Source organism: Eurosta solidaginis, chromosome 2 (genome assembly GCF_040869045.1).
Source record: "Eurosta solidaginis isolate ZX-2024a chromosome 2, ASM4086904v1, whole genome shotgun sequence".
Taxonomy (NCBI): Eukaryota; Metazoa; Arthropoda; class Insecta; order Diptera; family Tephritidae; genus Eurosta; species Eurosta solidaginis.
In genome coordinates, this window is record NC_090320.1 from 3,166,485 (window position 1) to 3,181,560 (window position 15,076).

A 15,076-nucleotide genomic window follows, 5' to 3' on the forward strand; every position below is an offset into this window, starting at 1 on the left:
GTAAAATGTAAAAGCGTTATATGTCAATATTTATTCAACAAAATTCAGAAAAACATCACCGTAAAAAATGAATTGTTGCTAAACAAACCAAAGAAATAATAAAAAAAAAAACTGTGAGCGTTCTACTTATGCGTTTGCCGGTAACGCCGCTCTACAATATTGCTGTTGGTGCTGCTCTTCACCAGTAATTCAGATTAATCCCATTTTAAGTATTATGCTGAAATTAAACAAAATTTTTGTTTTAGGTGCTAAGGTCGCTGATTCCATCTGTAAACACTCAACTTGAACGTTATGCCCATTTCAATTAGTTTCGGTTTTATCATCGACATCTCACGTATTTTGTTCTCTAACAATGTTGATGAGAACTCAAATTGGCGGCGTCACGCTCAATATCTCGATTTGTTAATATTTACACTCTTGTTCCTAATCACTGCCTCACTCATAAGTATGGACGATACACCCGCTAGCGATTCAATAAATAAATAAAGATCGATCGAAAAACATTGTACACATTTGCTTCTAAATCCTATAAAATACAGTCAACGGCCGTTTGATGATTTAGTTTGTGTGTCGCGCTCTTGATGCGCATGAGTTCTTCTCGTTTGTAAGCTGTTGTTTGTAAAAAAAGTGCTAAGGTGGGCATGAGACATTATCTAACTCTATAGAACCTAAGTTTGGGTTTGGAAAATTCAATTTATAATTTTTTAATGTAAAATATGAATCAAAAATTAACAGTGTAGTATATGTGCATGTGAGTAGATGGTGCGTTATAATTAAATTGACTTGATCGTTGGCATTTAATGCACTCATCGTAATGATCTTGATCTTATTGTGCAGTCAATTGTTAATTTTAAATTTACAACGCGATTGCATGTCAGTTACTTAAAAAGAGAAGAAAAGTAACTAATGCATTTAACATTTTTTAGATGCCAATATATGCGTTTAAGTAGTAGTGACTTATAATCAATTAAGTAACCAGGAACACACAGCAAACACCTTGCAGCACCTTTCCTGGACTTATTCAAAAATGATTCAATTTGCAAAGCCATTTAAATAAGCATGTAATTAATTGCTTCGATTGTGTAACAAATAAAAAGTGTTCGGTAAGAGTTGGTAGACTGTGTGTGCTTCTTCTTCGTAGGGAACGAACCTGATATGAATATATATGAATATCCAGCCAATCACGGTCACTTCGGTAGCAGTCTTCAAGCGATTGTAAAGTGTTTGAAGCTGATAACCATTGCAATCAAGAAATAGTAAATAATTGATACTGAGGGCTTACGAGCAAACATGAATTACAATTTACTATTTCAAGTGGACAGCTATCTAATACGTGCGCAGAAAAATAAATTAAGTAAAGTTTGTTGGCCTGTATTAAGTATTTATCAAGCTATTCTGCTGAAAAATGTATTGTTTACTAATGGCGATTTCTTTTCTGGTAAAAATCTTATCCTCATGTTGCACTCTTTAATTCGAACTTTGGAACAATGTCACCTAGAGCTATGAAAAATGGGTCTTTTTGTAGGTAATGCGACCCCTTTTGTTACTTATTTTAAAAATTAAAGTAAAGAACACAAAGTAGTTAACACTATATTTACTCTCCCGCCAAACAAATTATTAATTAATATTAAATGTAACCTTTTTTTATTTTTTGTTGTTTGATGTATTTGTATTGCTGGTTTAAGTAAATCAATTGAAATATTTTTAATAGTTTTTTTGTATGGAATTGTAAATGTTTTATGTTTCTTAGAAATAACTTTAAATGGTCCTTCATAAGGTGATTCTAAATTAGATTTACGAAGAATTTTAACAAAAACATATTCACAATTTTCTAATTTTTTATGAACTATAAAGTTTTCTTTGTTATGATGAAAAACTTTAGAACGAACAAGCGAAAAATATTCTCTTATTTTATGAAGAGCGTCATTAGAAAAATCATGTTCTTTATTACTATTTGAAATAATTAATTCACCAGGTATTCTAAGTGTTTGGCCATAAACAAGTTCAGCAGATGAACATTTTAAATCTTCTTTAATAGAAGTTCGTAAACCAAGTAGAATGAATGGTAAAATGTCAGACCAATGAACCGAGTCGTTTGATGCTATAATTGCTGCTTTTAAAATTCGATGAAATCTCTCTATCATGCCATTTGCTTGGGGATGGTAAAGAGATGTATGAATTTTATGAGGACCTAAAAGTTTAGTTAATTCTGTAAAAAATTTTGAGGTGAATTGTGAACCTTGATCTACTGTAATATTCAATGGTATACCAAATCGTGGTATATAATTTTGAATAAAAGTTTTTACTATAGTATTTGTTGAAATATCTTTAAGTGGATAAGCTTCAGGCCAACGTGAAAATCTGTCAATAATTGTTAAAATATAAAAATTTTCATTCGAAATTGGAAGGGCCCAACAATATCCATATGAATATGTTCAAAACGACCTGATGGTATTTGAATTTTTTGAATAGGAGATTTAGTATGTCTTGAAATTTTGGATTTTTGACAATTCATACAAGATGAAGTCCAATCGTTAATTTCTTTACGCATGTTAGGCCAATAATATTTATTTTGAATTAATTTTCTAGTTGTTCTTATACTTGGATGAGATAATGAGTGAATTTTGTCAAATATAATTCTTCTCATAGAATGTGGAACATAAGGTCGAAAAGGTTGTAGAGAAACATCACACCATATGTTTAAATTAGGATAGGTTAGGTGGTAGCTGCCCTGATAAGGATAGCTCATTGGACAACACGAAGGTCCGTTGTGATACCACATACACCAAAAATAACGGTGACCTAGATCCAGCTACTTAGAGAATCGTTGGGTAGCAACGATAAAGCTCCGAATGATACCGATCTCAACTTTGGATATATCCTCGGGAGATCCAAGTGAGTCGCGACCGAAGTACTTTCGCCTAATTCTGGCAAAAGCTGGACAATCAAGCATAAAGTGATTTGGTGATTCCACCTCATCATCCTCCATACAGCTGCAGCAGGATGGAGTTTCTAGTATATTGAGTTTGGATGGGTATCCATGCGGTACGTCTCAATATATGTTTAAATTAATAACTGGAATATGAATTTCTTTTAAATTATTTTTAGAATTTTGATCAGAAATGGTTTTTTAAAAATGTATCAGTTTGCTGTTCTTTATATAAAGTTTCTAAATTTATATCTTGAGTTGAAATTGTATTTATTTCTGGAATACGGGAAAGTGTGTCGGCAACTATATTGTCTTTTCCACGTATATATTGAATATCATTTGTAAATTGAGCAATATATTCAAGATGACGTAGTTGACGAGGAGATCTATCTACTTTAGAATTTATAACATGAATTAAAGGTTTATGATCAGTATAAATTGTAAAAGTTCTACCTTCAAGAAAATGTTTAAAATGTTTAATTGAATTATAAATTGCCAAAAGTTCACGATCAAATGTTGAATATTTAGTTTCTGTTGTATTTAATTTTCTTGAAAAATAAGCTAAGGGTTCTAGTATATTATTGTTAGTTTGTTGAAGAACTGCTCCAATAGCAACATTTGATGCATATACTGCTAATGATAAAGTACCATTTTTGTCGAAATGTGTAAGTAAAGTATTTTTAGCAAAAAATTTTTTAACATTTTCGAAAGCTGTTGTGGTTTCATTTGTCCAATTTAATTGTTTGAGTTTGTTTTTAATTGCATGTGTTAACATTTCATGCAGAGGACTAAGTTCTGTTGCTAACATTTTAATATATCTGTGATAGCAATTTATCATACCTAAAAATTTTTGTAATTTATTTATAGAAATTGGTTTTTCAAAATTTGTTATGATTTCAATTCTATCTAAAGATGGTTTAATACCTTCGCCTGAAGTTTCGTAACTTAAAAAATTTAATTTATTTACACCGAGAGTACATTTTAAAGGTTTGATATTTAAATTATATTCTTCAAGTCTTTTGAAAACTGATTTTAAATGATTTATATGTTGATCTTCATTATCACTGGCAATTAGAATGTCATCAATATATGTAAATACAAAATCGAAATCAGAAAATACTTCATTAATAAAGCGTTGGAAAGTTTGAGCACTGTTTCGTAAACCGAAAGGCATTCTAACGAATTCAAACATTCCAAAAGGGGTAGTTATTGCAGTTTTATGAATGTCTTCTTCTGCCATTGGAATTTGGTGGTAAGCACGCACAAGATCACTTTTGGAAAAAATTGTTTGTTTTTTAAATCAATTGTTAAATCTTGGATATGTGGTAAAGGATACCGATCTGGTGTAGTAATAAAATTAAGTCTTCGGTAGTCTCCAATTATTTGGTTCTCTTTTAGGAACGAGATGAAGTGGAGATGCAATAGGAGAATTTGAGGGTCTGCATATACCCGTTTTAACTAAGATATCAAATTCAGCTTTAGCAATTTTGAGTTTGATTGGATCAAGACGTCTGGGTTTCGAAAATGGTAAAATACCTTTTGTTTTTATCCTGTGAACCGTATGGTGTTTAACTTTTTTAGTATAATCTGGTTCGCAGGTAATAGATGGAAATTCATTAAGTAATTTTGAAAACTTATTTTCGACAATAGGAATTTTGAGTGAGAAAATATCAGAAAATCCAGAAGATCCAGCAAATTTAATTTTGGTAGTAGAATCCATTATTTCTTTACTTTTAATATTTACAATAATTCCGAATTTTTCTAAAAAGTTTGCTCCTAAAATTGGTGTATCAATGTTCGCAATAATGAATGGAAATTCAAAATCTCTTCTTAAACCTAAATCAATTTTAAGTAGTTTTGTAACGAAAGTTTCAATTGAAGAACCGTTTGCTGCAGTCAAAGTAAGATCCGAATTTCTTTTATAAATTTAAAATTTAGAAAAAGGAATAACTGATACGACTGCGCCGGTATCGATAAGAAAATTAAGTTTATTAAATTTATCAAATATGAATAGGCGACAAGTAGGTTTAATAATAGTTCCATTATCCGTCACCGTCATAATGGATCGTTTCAGTTTAAATTTTGTTCAGAATTTGAATTATGATTTTGATTAAAGTTGCATGGGGGTATACATTTAAGAGCGTTATTCTTAAATTTTTTGTGATACCAACAAATATTTGTTTGTGAATTAATATTACGATTGTTTGAAAAATTTTTTGATCTTGAAAAATTTCGAGATTTAGATCTATTTCTATCTTTAGACCTTGAAAGGATTTGTAATTGATTAATATCATTAGAAATTTTATTTAAGTTTTGAAAAATATCCGTGGTTAATTCAGTTAAATTTTTAACGCATTGTTCTAAAATATTATTATTTATACTTGAGACTACAGGAGATTTAGAAGAATGAGGTTTGTTGATTAAATCAAAAAGTTTGTCAGCTAAAATAATTATTTCATCTTTATTTTGATTGTTACTAGAAGTTAAATGGGTTTGTATTTCTTGTGGTAATTTACGAATCCATAATTTGAAAAGTAATTCTAGACTTACAATGGAGTCAGTACCTATAAGTGATTTCATAAATGATGAACGGTGAACGATCACCAAGTTCAGTTTTTGAAAATAATTCTTCTAATCTTTTTGCTCCACTAAGTGAAAATCTTTCGCATAAAATCTTTTTAATTGTATTATATTTATTGAAAAGAGGAGGGTTAATGTCAAAAATTTTAGAGATAGTATTTCGTTGAAGGGTAACTAGAACATTTTAAAATTTTAAATTATCATCAGCGATATTATTAATTTCAAATTGTCCTTCAACAAGTAAAAACCAGGCATCAGGACAATCTTGCCAAAATTGTGGTAATTTAATAGATTTAGTAGAAGGAAAATTTGTAAAGTTATCTTGTGTTGAAGTATCTTGTGTTATATTAGAGATGTTGTTTTGTGTTGTATTAATGTTAGAATTTTGAGTTGTATTGTGAGTCATGATGTAATTTGTATGGTTGTTATTTTGATTTTCACAATTTGTAAAATTACGAGTTCGTATTGGTGAACGCAGAACCATATGACAAAAAAAATTTAAATGAAAAATTTGAAAATTAGGAAATATTTAAGAATTTTTTTGGAAAGGGAGTTAACAATTTAAATACAATATTTAATTTTATATAAAAAAATAAGTAAATTTAAATAATTTTTATTAAAATTTTTAAGATATAAAAATAATCTTAAAATAAATTTGAAATTTTAATTTAATATTAAAATAAAAATTGTATTTGGAAAAAGTTAAAATTATTTGAAATTTATATTTACGATTTTATTTCTATGGAAGAGTTGATTGATAAACTTAAATATGCAATGGCTTTAAAATATAATGATGTTCTTATTTGTGTAGAGGACGTTAAAGATGAATGGTTCCAATAAACGGTACACTATATGACGATGAAACTTCCTGAGTAGTGCTTGATCAATTTTCTACAGCTGTGGTTGTATTTGCTACAGTGGCAGTATTGTTTTGATCTGGCATTTATTTTTAAAAAAATAAGTTTTAGTGTATTTACACTTCTCGCTTTTAGCGTTCTTATATTGCGTAACTTAAAAATATGTTGTAATGTGTTGCAAAAAATCACTCAAAAATTTAATTTTTTAATTATTTGAAAATTTTTGTTGCGTTTTTAACTGTTTTATTATTTCTCTCAAAGTTTTAACAATTAATTAAGTTATTTTTGTTTAGTTCCAGCGGCTGCTGCTGTAAAGATTTTTATTTTTTTTTTTATTCTTTTTTCTATATCACATAACGGCACTCATCCTGTTCGATATTTCTGTTAATTGTTTATTTCTTCTCACTAGTGTTAACAGATGTACCGCACAAATGTTGAGAGTAGATAGAGGATTTGCTGAAACAGGTAGATAGCTTGTAATTGGTTCAGGCAACTAAAACAAATTTTCTTTGGTAGCACGTCACTTAGTTGCACTTCTATTTGCGGTATTGTATTAGTCAGTAGATCTCCGATATGTAATGCGCCACATTCAATAATTGTATCAAATAAAGATATAGGTCCGTTGGTAGGATCGCCAGTATATTAACATTCAAGTTGATATTTTAAAAAACTCTTTTATTTTCGGTTTGAAATATAAAAATTATTTTTGTTTATTTTTGAGTTTACATATTTTAATACTAATTAGAATTTTCTTTTTTTGTAGTTGTTCAAAAATTTTAAAAATTAAAGTAAAGAATACAAAGTAGTTAACACTATAGCGACACTATTGCTGCCATGGCCTAGAAGGTTGTACGTCGTCATATCACAAATCGAGAGGGTTTGATGGTTTATCCCGCGTGATTGCAGAAGTGAGAAATTTTGCATAATGTCTTCAAAGCGGATGACATCCCGCCAATGTCACATCTATTAAAAGCTTACAATACTACTCTATGTACACGGAGATGTTTCACATAGGCAGAAACAGCTTTGAGTATGTGCAACATTAAGAATTGTTTGTTTGTAACAAATATTATGCAGCCCGTTTTTCGTCTTACTTGTTAGAACTAATTGAATCATGTTTCTGATAACAATCTACTCGGTGATCATTTAATTTTAAGTTCGAACTGGTAACGTTTGGTTTGAGCGCTGAGTGAAAGTGAAGCAAATCATTAAAATATATGTAGGTATGTTAAAATAATGGCGGGAGTGGTGTGGTGGTAGCGTGCTCCGGCTACCACGTCGAAGGTTCGGGGTGCAAATCCCGGGCGAAGCAAGATCAAAAATTTAGATTTGTTTTTTTTTTTTCAATAAAAGTATATAAAAGTGTTTCTAAGCGGTGCACTCTTCGAAAAATTACACTGAAGATGGCACAACGCCGAAACCCGTTTGTCTCCAAACCAAATTTGAAAAGGGATGACGGAAATTGTTCCAATATACTACATCAATTTCTTCTTTTTATGTTAAAATAATTATGAAAATTTTAAGCATTTTAAAAATTATAGTTGTTTACTTTGTCAGTTTTATGTATGTAATAAACTTAATTAATAAATGTTGAGACTCACATGAAAAAGCCATAAAAAGTACAGTAAGCAGAGCTGCCCAAAGTTGCTAAATAGAGATATTTGCGAAAGTTTTTGAGTTTCTCGTGTATATAGCTTGGTAAACCGATGTATAGAGAAAAAAAAATAAAGCGCAAATTTAGTAAAATATATATATTAAGTAATAATATTATACAATACATTGTAAACGCTGAAGTTTAAACATTTCGGATACATATATGTATGTATAAAAGTTATAAACGTGAAAGTCTAAAACAGCGGTCTACTGCTAATACGCGTCCAAAGATATCGAGAGATGTGACCTCGACAACAATAATCCGAAGGCGGAAAAGAAAAATTGTATCTCTGTCCGGAGATATTTGCAGTAGAAGTTGGCAATTTTCATGCGATTTTTGTAATGTTTTTGTGCACTGAAAAAGATATTGTGTACAAAGGGATTTTGCACGCATTTAATTTTGATCCAACCTCATTGGTGGACCGCCCAGGGTTATTTTTTATAAGCTCGGCTGAAGGCCGCCAACGCAACCCGGGGCCATTTTTCGGTTTTTCGTCAATATCTTTTGAACGAGATAAAATTTTTATTTCCGCCTTCGAATTATTGTTATCGAGGTCAATACGCGTCTTTTGACACTTCTATCGATATTTTTGGTTGCGTATTAAAAGTCGACCTTCTGTTCTATTAATTCCGTATGTTCGGACCATTCGTCTCCATTTAAGAATTTTGGGAATCGGTTTATATTTGGAATATTTTGTATATACTTATTTGATATATTCGGATCTCGTGAGGTAGTATCAAATGAACGTATTCCGAATATTCTAAATTAACGGTTTATCCGGAACGCTTTCATGAATACTTAACGGAAAAGAGCTGTCCGAAATTTCAAAATAAAAAGGTGAATACCCCTGTGTAGCAGGACCGCACAAAAGCTTAACTCTTCTGTCAAAGTGGAGGTAGGAATATAAAGTTCTAAGACAATAAGCCATTTTCTTTTATTTTTATTTTTGTCAGTTCACTGCGGCTGCTGTGTAGCGTAACACCCTATGTCGGCTCCCTGTTCGAAATCGTGCTTTTTCAAAGTATTTTTCAAAAATTTCCCAATTCAGGATTTGCACAAAACCGCCCTATATTAGAGTTAGACTGAAGAACACTTCATCTCAGAATACTTTTCATTAACTCCCTCTTATGACAAAATGCATTGAACTTATGCTCATATAGGGAGTTTTTGAAACAAATTTTGAGATAGTGCATTTTTAATTAAAATTCTAACGTACGACATTATTCAAACTATTTCTGAAAGAATGACCAAACCAACATAACTTTATCAATTCACGAAATATTTGGTAGAAAATTAATAATTTCCTTAAAAACTAATATACTACCAAAGATACTTTTCGACTACAATTTTCACTGAAGGGGATTGAATTATTCCCCGTTTTCCTTGCTTCTTAAAAGCAACCCGTCCAGATTTTTCAATTTGGGAGTGTCAAAGATCTGTCATCATTGGAGAACAAACCTCTAGTAATTGAATCATGCGGCATCTACAAATCAGAAAATATGTATACTTACGTAGGTGGTTAAATGAGAATAAAAATATACGTCATATGAATTTATGTATATAAAATTAGCGAATAATGCGATAAAGAGGGTGACAAATTAATAAGAGAAATCCCACTAAGTTTATATTTATTTTGAGTTAATTTAATTTTATTTCAAACTTAACGCTTAACTTCGACGTGACTCGTATTAATAAAAGCAAGTTTTATCGTTTTCCGAATTCACATCTTTTTTTTAAAAATTGAAGCTCTGTCTATATTAAGTATGCAGGTGATTAATTAAAAATTCGAATCATATACCGGAAGCTTATGCGGGAAATGAATTAAATTCAAATTATATTTAGTTATTGGGGGAAGGGAGGTAGGAAGTGAGTGACTTGATATTGTTGGACTTTGGGCAATTCACAAGAGTGTCGTATTCTTGTAAAACTTTATGATTTGAGTTTTTTCAATGGCTTTCAATAGAAAACTTGATTAAAGCATAGCACATACGGCGAATAGGAGACCTTGTGAAATGCCCACAACTAGAATCAGTTGAGAGAGATGGGCTTTTTAGGCAACATTTTTACGGACCGCTTCCTCGTTTTGTGATGGACCAATATTTCCTTGAGTTTGTTTGTATAGAGTCAAAAATACTTATTTAAAATGTTGAAGAGCACTGACGATATGATTTGAAGGAAAACAATGGCCCGGTTTTGAGGAATAACACCCTATCTCGGCTGCAGTTTTACATACATACATCCTATCTTAGATAACTTTTGAAAAATGCCATATTTGTTTCAAAATTGCCATATTTGAGCATAAATTTAATAGATTTGGAGTGACATAAGGCTAAGGCGTTAATAAAAAAAAAATCTGAGATAGGGCGTTCTTGAAATAAGTTTAGAGATAGAACGTTTATGCAATAAACCATGAGATGTGGCGTTTTTCAGAAATATTAAGAGATAGACCGTTTTCGAAATGGCTGCCAAGATGGTTTGCGATTTCTCCCGGCAGTTGAAATCGACTATTTTATTTGAAAAGTGATAGTGGAAGGCGCTTTGCTGTGAACTATTTATTGAGTTGCAGCCACTACGCTTTGCTACACCTTCGTGTGTATCATCTCTTCCAGGAGGAATAATCTTCTGTCGGTTAGTCGTAGTGAGTGGAAGTTATGATTCGCATACCTGATGCTTTGGGCTCAATTCTCGAAATCGGTAGGTTGGGCTAAGTGGTAGCTACCCTGGTAGCAGAAGCTCACTTTGAGTACATGATGTTTAGTTGTGACCTTATGATTGTCATTTCACCATCCCAGAAAATTCTGTACCCATATTAGTACTGGGTAGAGCATCCTATCCATCGCATCCTCAATCGAGAAGAGACACTGCAGTGAACGGCCAGCAATTTATTCTTGCCTACTACTTTAAGACTTTAAAACTAGCGATTGATTTTCAATTTCATAACGAACGTCTTGTGTTCAAATTACCGTTCCATTCCGACATTTACAAAATGAAATTTAATTTAATAGATTTTTTTACCAAACTAATCAAATAATCAATTAAGCTTATAAAATTTTAGTAAAAAATTAAAAATACCAGGAAAGATCAAAACAAAATCTGCTCAACATGAAAATCCTTATCGTTGCGCTTCTTGCCACATTTGCGGTGAGTAAACAGTTTTTATGCCATCATAACTTCTTGACCCCGCTCCCGCTTCTCTCCTTAGATCACAGTACATTTGGCTAACGTGAAGGAGGAAATTACCGCAGCTGAGTATATTGAGAACCTCAACAAAGAGTTAGCGCGCCGCACAAACATCGAAACGGAAGCCTCCTGGGCGTACGCTTGCAATATCAATGACGAGAATGAACGCAAAAAGAATGAAATCGCCGCGGAAACGGCCAAATTCCAAAAGGAGGCTGCTATCGATTTGAAGAAACTTAATTGGCAAACATACAAATCGGAGGATCTACGACGTCAATTTCGCATGCTATCGAAGTTGGGTTATGCAGCACTCAGCGACACCGACTATGCTGAATACCTGGAAGTGATGTCTGCTATGGAATCCAATTTTGCCAAGGTTCGTGTTTGCGACTATAAAGACCGCACCAAATGTGATCTCTCACTCGATCCGGAGATTGAAGAGATCTTAACGACTTGCCGTAATCCCGAAGAGTTGAAGTACTATTGGTGCGAATTTTACGACAAGGCAGGTACAGCGGTGCGACCACTTTTCGAGAAATATGTAGAGTTCAATTCGAAAGCGGCTAAATTTAATAGTGAGCCCAACTGTTCGTCGATGACTGCTGAGTTGTTAATTTAATGTTTTTTTTTTTAATTTCATTTACACAGATTTTACATCTGGCGCAGAAATGTGGCTGGACGAGTATGAAGATGCCACCATTGAGCAGCAGCTGGAAGATATTTTCGAGCAATTGCGTCCACTCTATCAGCAAATACATGGCTATGTGCGTCATCGTCTACGTCAGTTCTATGGCAATGATGCTGTGCCTGAGAACGGCCCCATCCCAATGCATTTGCTGGGTAATATGTGGGCACAACAGTGGTCGGGTATTGCTGATATTGTTTCACCTTTCCCGGACAAGCCGCTTATTGATGTTACCAATGAGATGGTAGCACAAGGTTATACACCATTGAAAATGTTTCAAATGGGCGATGAATTCTTTCAATCGATGAATCTGACGAAATTGCCACAGTGAGTTTCGAGTTAAGTTTTACTTTTAGGGCTAGTAACCAATTATCGCTATTTGAATATTTAGGGCTTTTTGGGATAAGAGCATCCTAGTGAAACCAGATGATGGTCGTGATTTAGTTTGCCACGCTAGTGCTTGGGACTTCTATGTGGTGGATGATGTGCGCATCAAGCAATGCACACGCGTTACAATGGATCAACTATTCACAGTACACCACGAGTTGGGTCACATCCAATACTTCCTGCAATATCAACATTTGCCTTTCGTTTATCGCACTGGCGCTAACCCTGGATTCCACGAGGCTGTTGGCGATGTGCTTTCACTTTCGGTATCCACTCCCAAACATTTGGAACTCATCGGCCTGCTGAAGAACTATAAACGCGATGATGAAGCGCACATCAATCAATTATTCTTGGCTGTAGGAAAAACTTTAATATTATTGGCAGTTTGCATAATCTTATTCTCTTAACAGGCTTTGGACAAGATCGTGTTCCTACCATTCGCCTTCACAATGGATAAATACCGTTGGGCCTTGTTCCGTGGTCAGGTGGATAAAAAGAATTGGAACTGCGCTTTTTGGAAGCTGCGTGAGGAATATTCTGGCATTGAGCCACCGGTAGTGCGTTCCGAGACCGACTTTGACGCGCCAGCTAAATATCATGTATCCACTGATGTGGAGTATTTAAGGTGAGTTGGCGTTTTTCCGAACATGTAGAGAATCAGGAAATGAAATATTTACCTCTTTTTTTGCAGATATTTGGTTTCGTTCATAATCCAATTCCAATTCTATAAATCTGCTTGCATTAAGGCCGGCCAGTACGAACCCAATAATCCAGAATTGCCATTAGATAACTGCGACATCTATGGCAGTTTTGAAGCAGGCCAAGCTTTTAAGTGAGTTTGGTTGTAATATGTTGTTCACAGTTTTTCTAAATTATATTTTTCGTGTCTTTAGAAATATGCTTTCCCTTGGCGCTTCAAAGCCTTGGCCGGATGCATTAGAGGCTTTCAATGGCGAACGCACAATGAGCGGCAGCGCTATCGCAGAATACTTTGAGCCATTGCGCGTGTGGTTAGAGGCTGAGAATAAGAAGAATAATGTGCCCATTGGTTGGACGAAGTCGGACAGTGAGTAGAGGATCACCAGATATTTGACTTCTTATAATCTAAAACTTTTGCGTTTGCAGAATGTGTTTAATTTTAAATCACCAAGCTGTGGTACACCTACGAACGGGAGGCCAACTAGACTCTGAAGTTGAGTTTGGAGTAAAATGAATTTTAAGACTTTAATTTCCCTAAGGATTTGTATACTTAACTTAGATAATAAATCAGTCTTAAAATTGAATACATAATAAATTACAGTTATTGTTTAAAGTTAAAAATTCAAGCACCACTGACTAATAATATAATAATATTTGTAGTTTAGGAACAAGAAAGGAAGAACAGTGTTTATTCTTTATGGCTATAATTACAATAGGACTGAAGTCTAGTTTTGTTTCCATTTCGGAAAGGTGAGGGCGCAACGGTTCGGTTTGGTTTCGGTACGGTCTAAAACCGTATCATCTTAATGTCCTATACCAGTATTTGAAAAAAGAGGAAACTTACTTCAGAGGGAAAGAAGACTGGAACAGACGAGGACAATGAAGATGACGAAGTAAAGATACATGAGAAGAGAAGGAAAAGTAAAGAAAAATTATGAGGGCAATTCGGATTTCTTAAAAATTGTAAATTTACTCCAGAGAAGTATTGCAGAAGTGGGCAATAAGAAAAAAGTGAGAGTGGTAGCACATGAGATAATATGATGACGCCAAAAAAGAAGATTGAAAAAAAATAAACGGTCAAAAAATTGGAGATGGGTAGCAAAAGAGAGAGTTACAATTAAATGGAGAGATAGAAAGAGAGAGGAAAGAAGGAAGTGGGAGAGAAGTTAAATGTGAGAGGAGAATGTGGTAATGTAACAGTTTCAAAAAAAAAAAAAAAACACCGCGCTCCGGCTTGGATGAAGAGAAGACAATAGTAGGCATTGCGTGTATAAAAAATAAGTGTTTGTTGTCGTCAATAGAAAGAGCGAGGGTACGCCGACACGAAGGTACGCAGACATAATACTATGGACACATAAAAAATACAGCTAACAAGTGCTATTTCGAACTGAATCCACAACTGAGAAACAAAGGTTTTTATGTGAGCTCTATTAGCTCTTTATCATACCCACCGATAGCTGTGATGAACACGGAAAGTTCTTCGAAAGAAGTAGGGGCATCTATATAATGCTAACGAGGAGTACCATGTTATCTGAACAAATGAAAACGCCCCAACTACAGATGGTTATTCCCTCGATATATAATATTGGAAGAAGATGAAAGTTGAGGCGCTGGGCTGTTCTCGAAGCACCTGTCGTACTGACTTCCTGTCTTCCGCATTGTATTCCAGACGGAAATCTATGCCACTTAGAGAGAGACTGCTCGTGGAAAGCACATTTTTAGATACCAATGTAACGATCTTCGTTGACATCTACCCTGCCTTAAAAGCCTTAAAATTTACTTACTTACTTAATTGGCGCTTAAGCTTCTAAACGGTTATGGCCATCCAACAAGGCACGCCAGTCGGTCCTTCGCTCCGCCAACCGGGGCAAAATGGTCACACCAAGGGAGTTTAAATCGTTTTCCCCCTGGTCCTTCCAACGGAGGGGGGGGGGGGCGCCCTCTACCTCTGCTTCCATAGGCGGGGTTCCGATAGAAATACTTTCTTGGCCTCAGCATCATCTTTCATTCGCACAACATGGCCTAGACAGTGCAGCCGCTGCGTTTTAATTCGCTGGACTATGTTGATGTCTGCGTATAGCTCGTACAGCTCATCATTAAATCTT

At 33.8% G+C, this 15,076-nt stretch overlaps 1 protein-coding gene across 5 annotated transcripts; it reads left to right on the forward strand.

Annotated features, from left to right (window-relative positions):
• The first annotated feature begins 482 nt into the window (after window positions 1–482).
• Window positions 483–13,597, forward strand: Ance (Angiotensin converting enzyme). Of its 5 annotated transcripts, none has more exons than XM_067764057.1 (9): window positions 483–635; window positions 11,076–11,161; window positions 11,223–11,775; window positions 11,849–12,212; window positions 12,277–12,628; window positions 12,683–12,897; window positions 12,964–13,104; window positions 13,166–13,338; window positions 13,398–13,597. In XM_067764057.1, the coding sequence occupies exons 2-9, from the start codon at window positions 11,123–11,125 to the stop codon at window positions 13,406–13,408; spliced, it is 1,848 nt and encodes a 615-aa protein (XP_067620158.1). In that variant the 5' UTR covers window positions 483–635; window positions 11,076–11,122; the 3' UTR covers window positions 13,409–13,597. The 5 variants fall into 5 exon arrangements, with proteins under 5 accessions (XP_067620158.1, XP_067620160.1, XP_067620159.1 ...); XM_067764059.1 differs by having other exon boundaries at window positions 489–635; window positions 11,061–11,161; XM_067764058.1 differs by having other exon boundaries at window positions 498–751.
• Window positions 13,598–15,076: the final 1,479 nt, after the last annotated feature.

Bases quoted from the DNA above. Each gene is read 5' to 3' on its own strand.
- Ance (XM_067764057.1), top strand. From the start codon at position 11,123: ATGAAAATCCTTATCGTTGCGCTTCTTGCCACATTTGCG. The intron at 11,162-11,222 runs GTGAGTAAACAG...TTCTCTCCTTAG, and splicing joins CGCTTCTTGCCACATTTGCG to ATCACAGTACATTTGGCTAA. The intron at 12,898-12,963 runs GTGAGTTGGCGT...CTTTTTTTGCAG, and splicing joins ACTGATGTGGAGTATTTAAG to ATATTTGGTTTCGTTCATAA.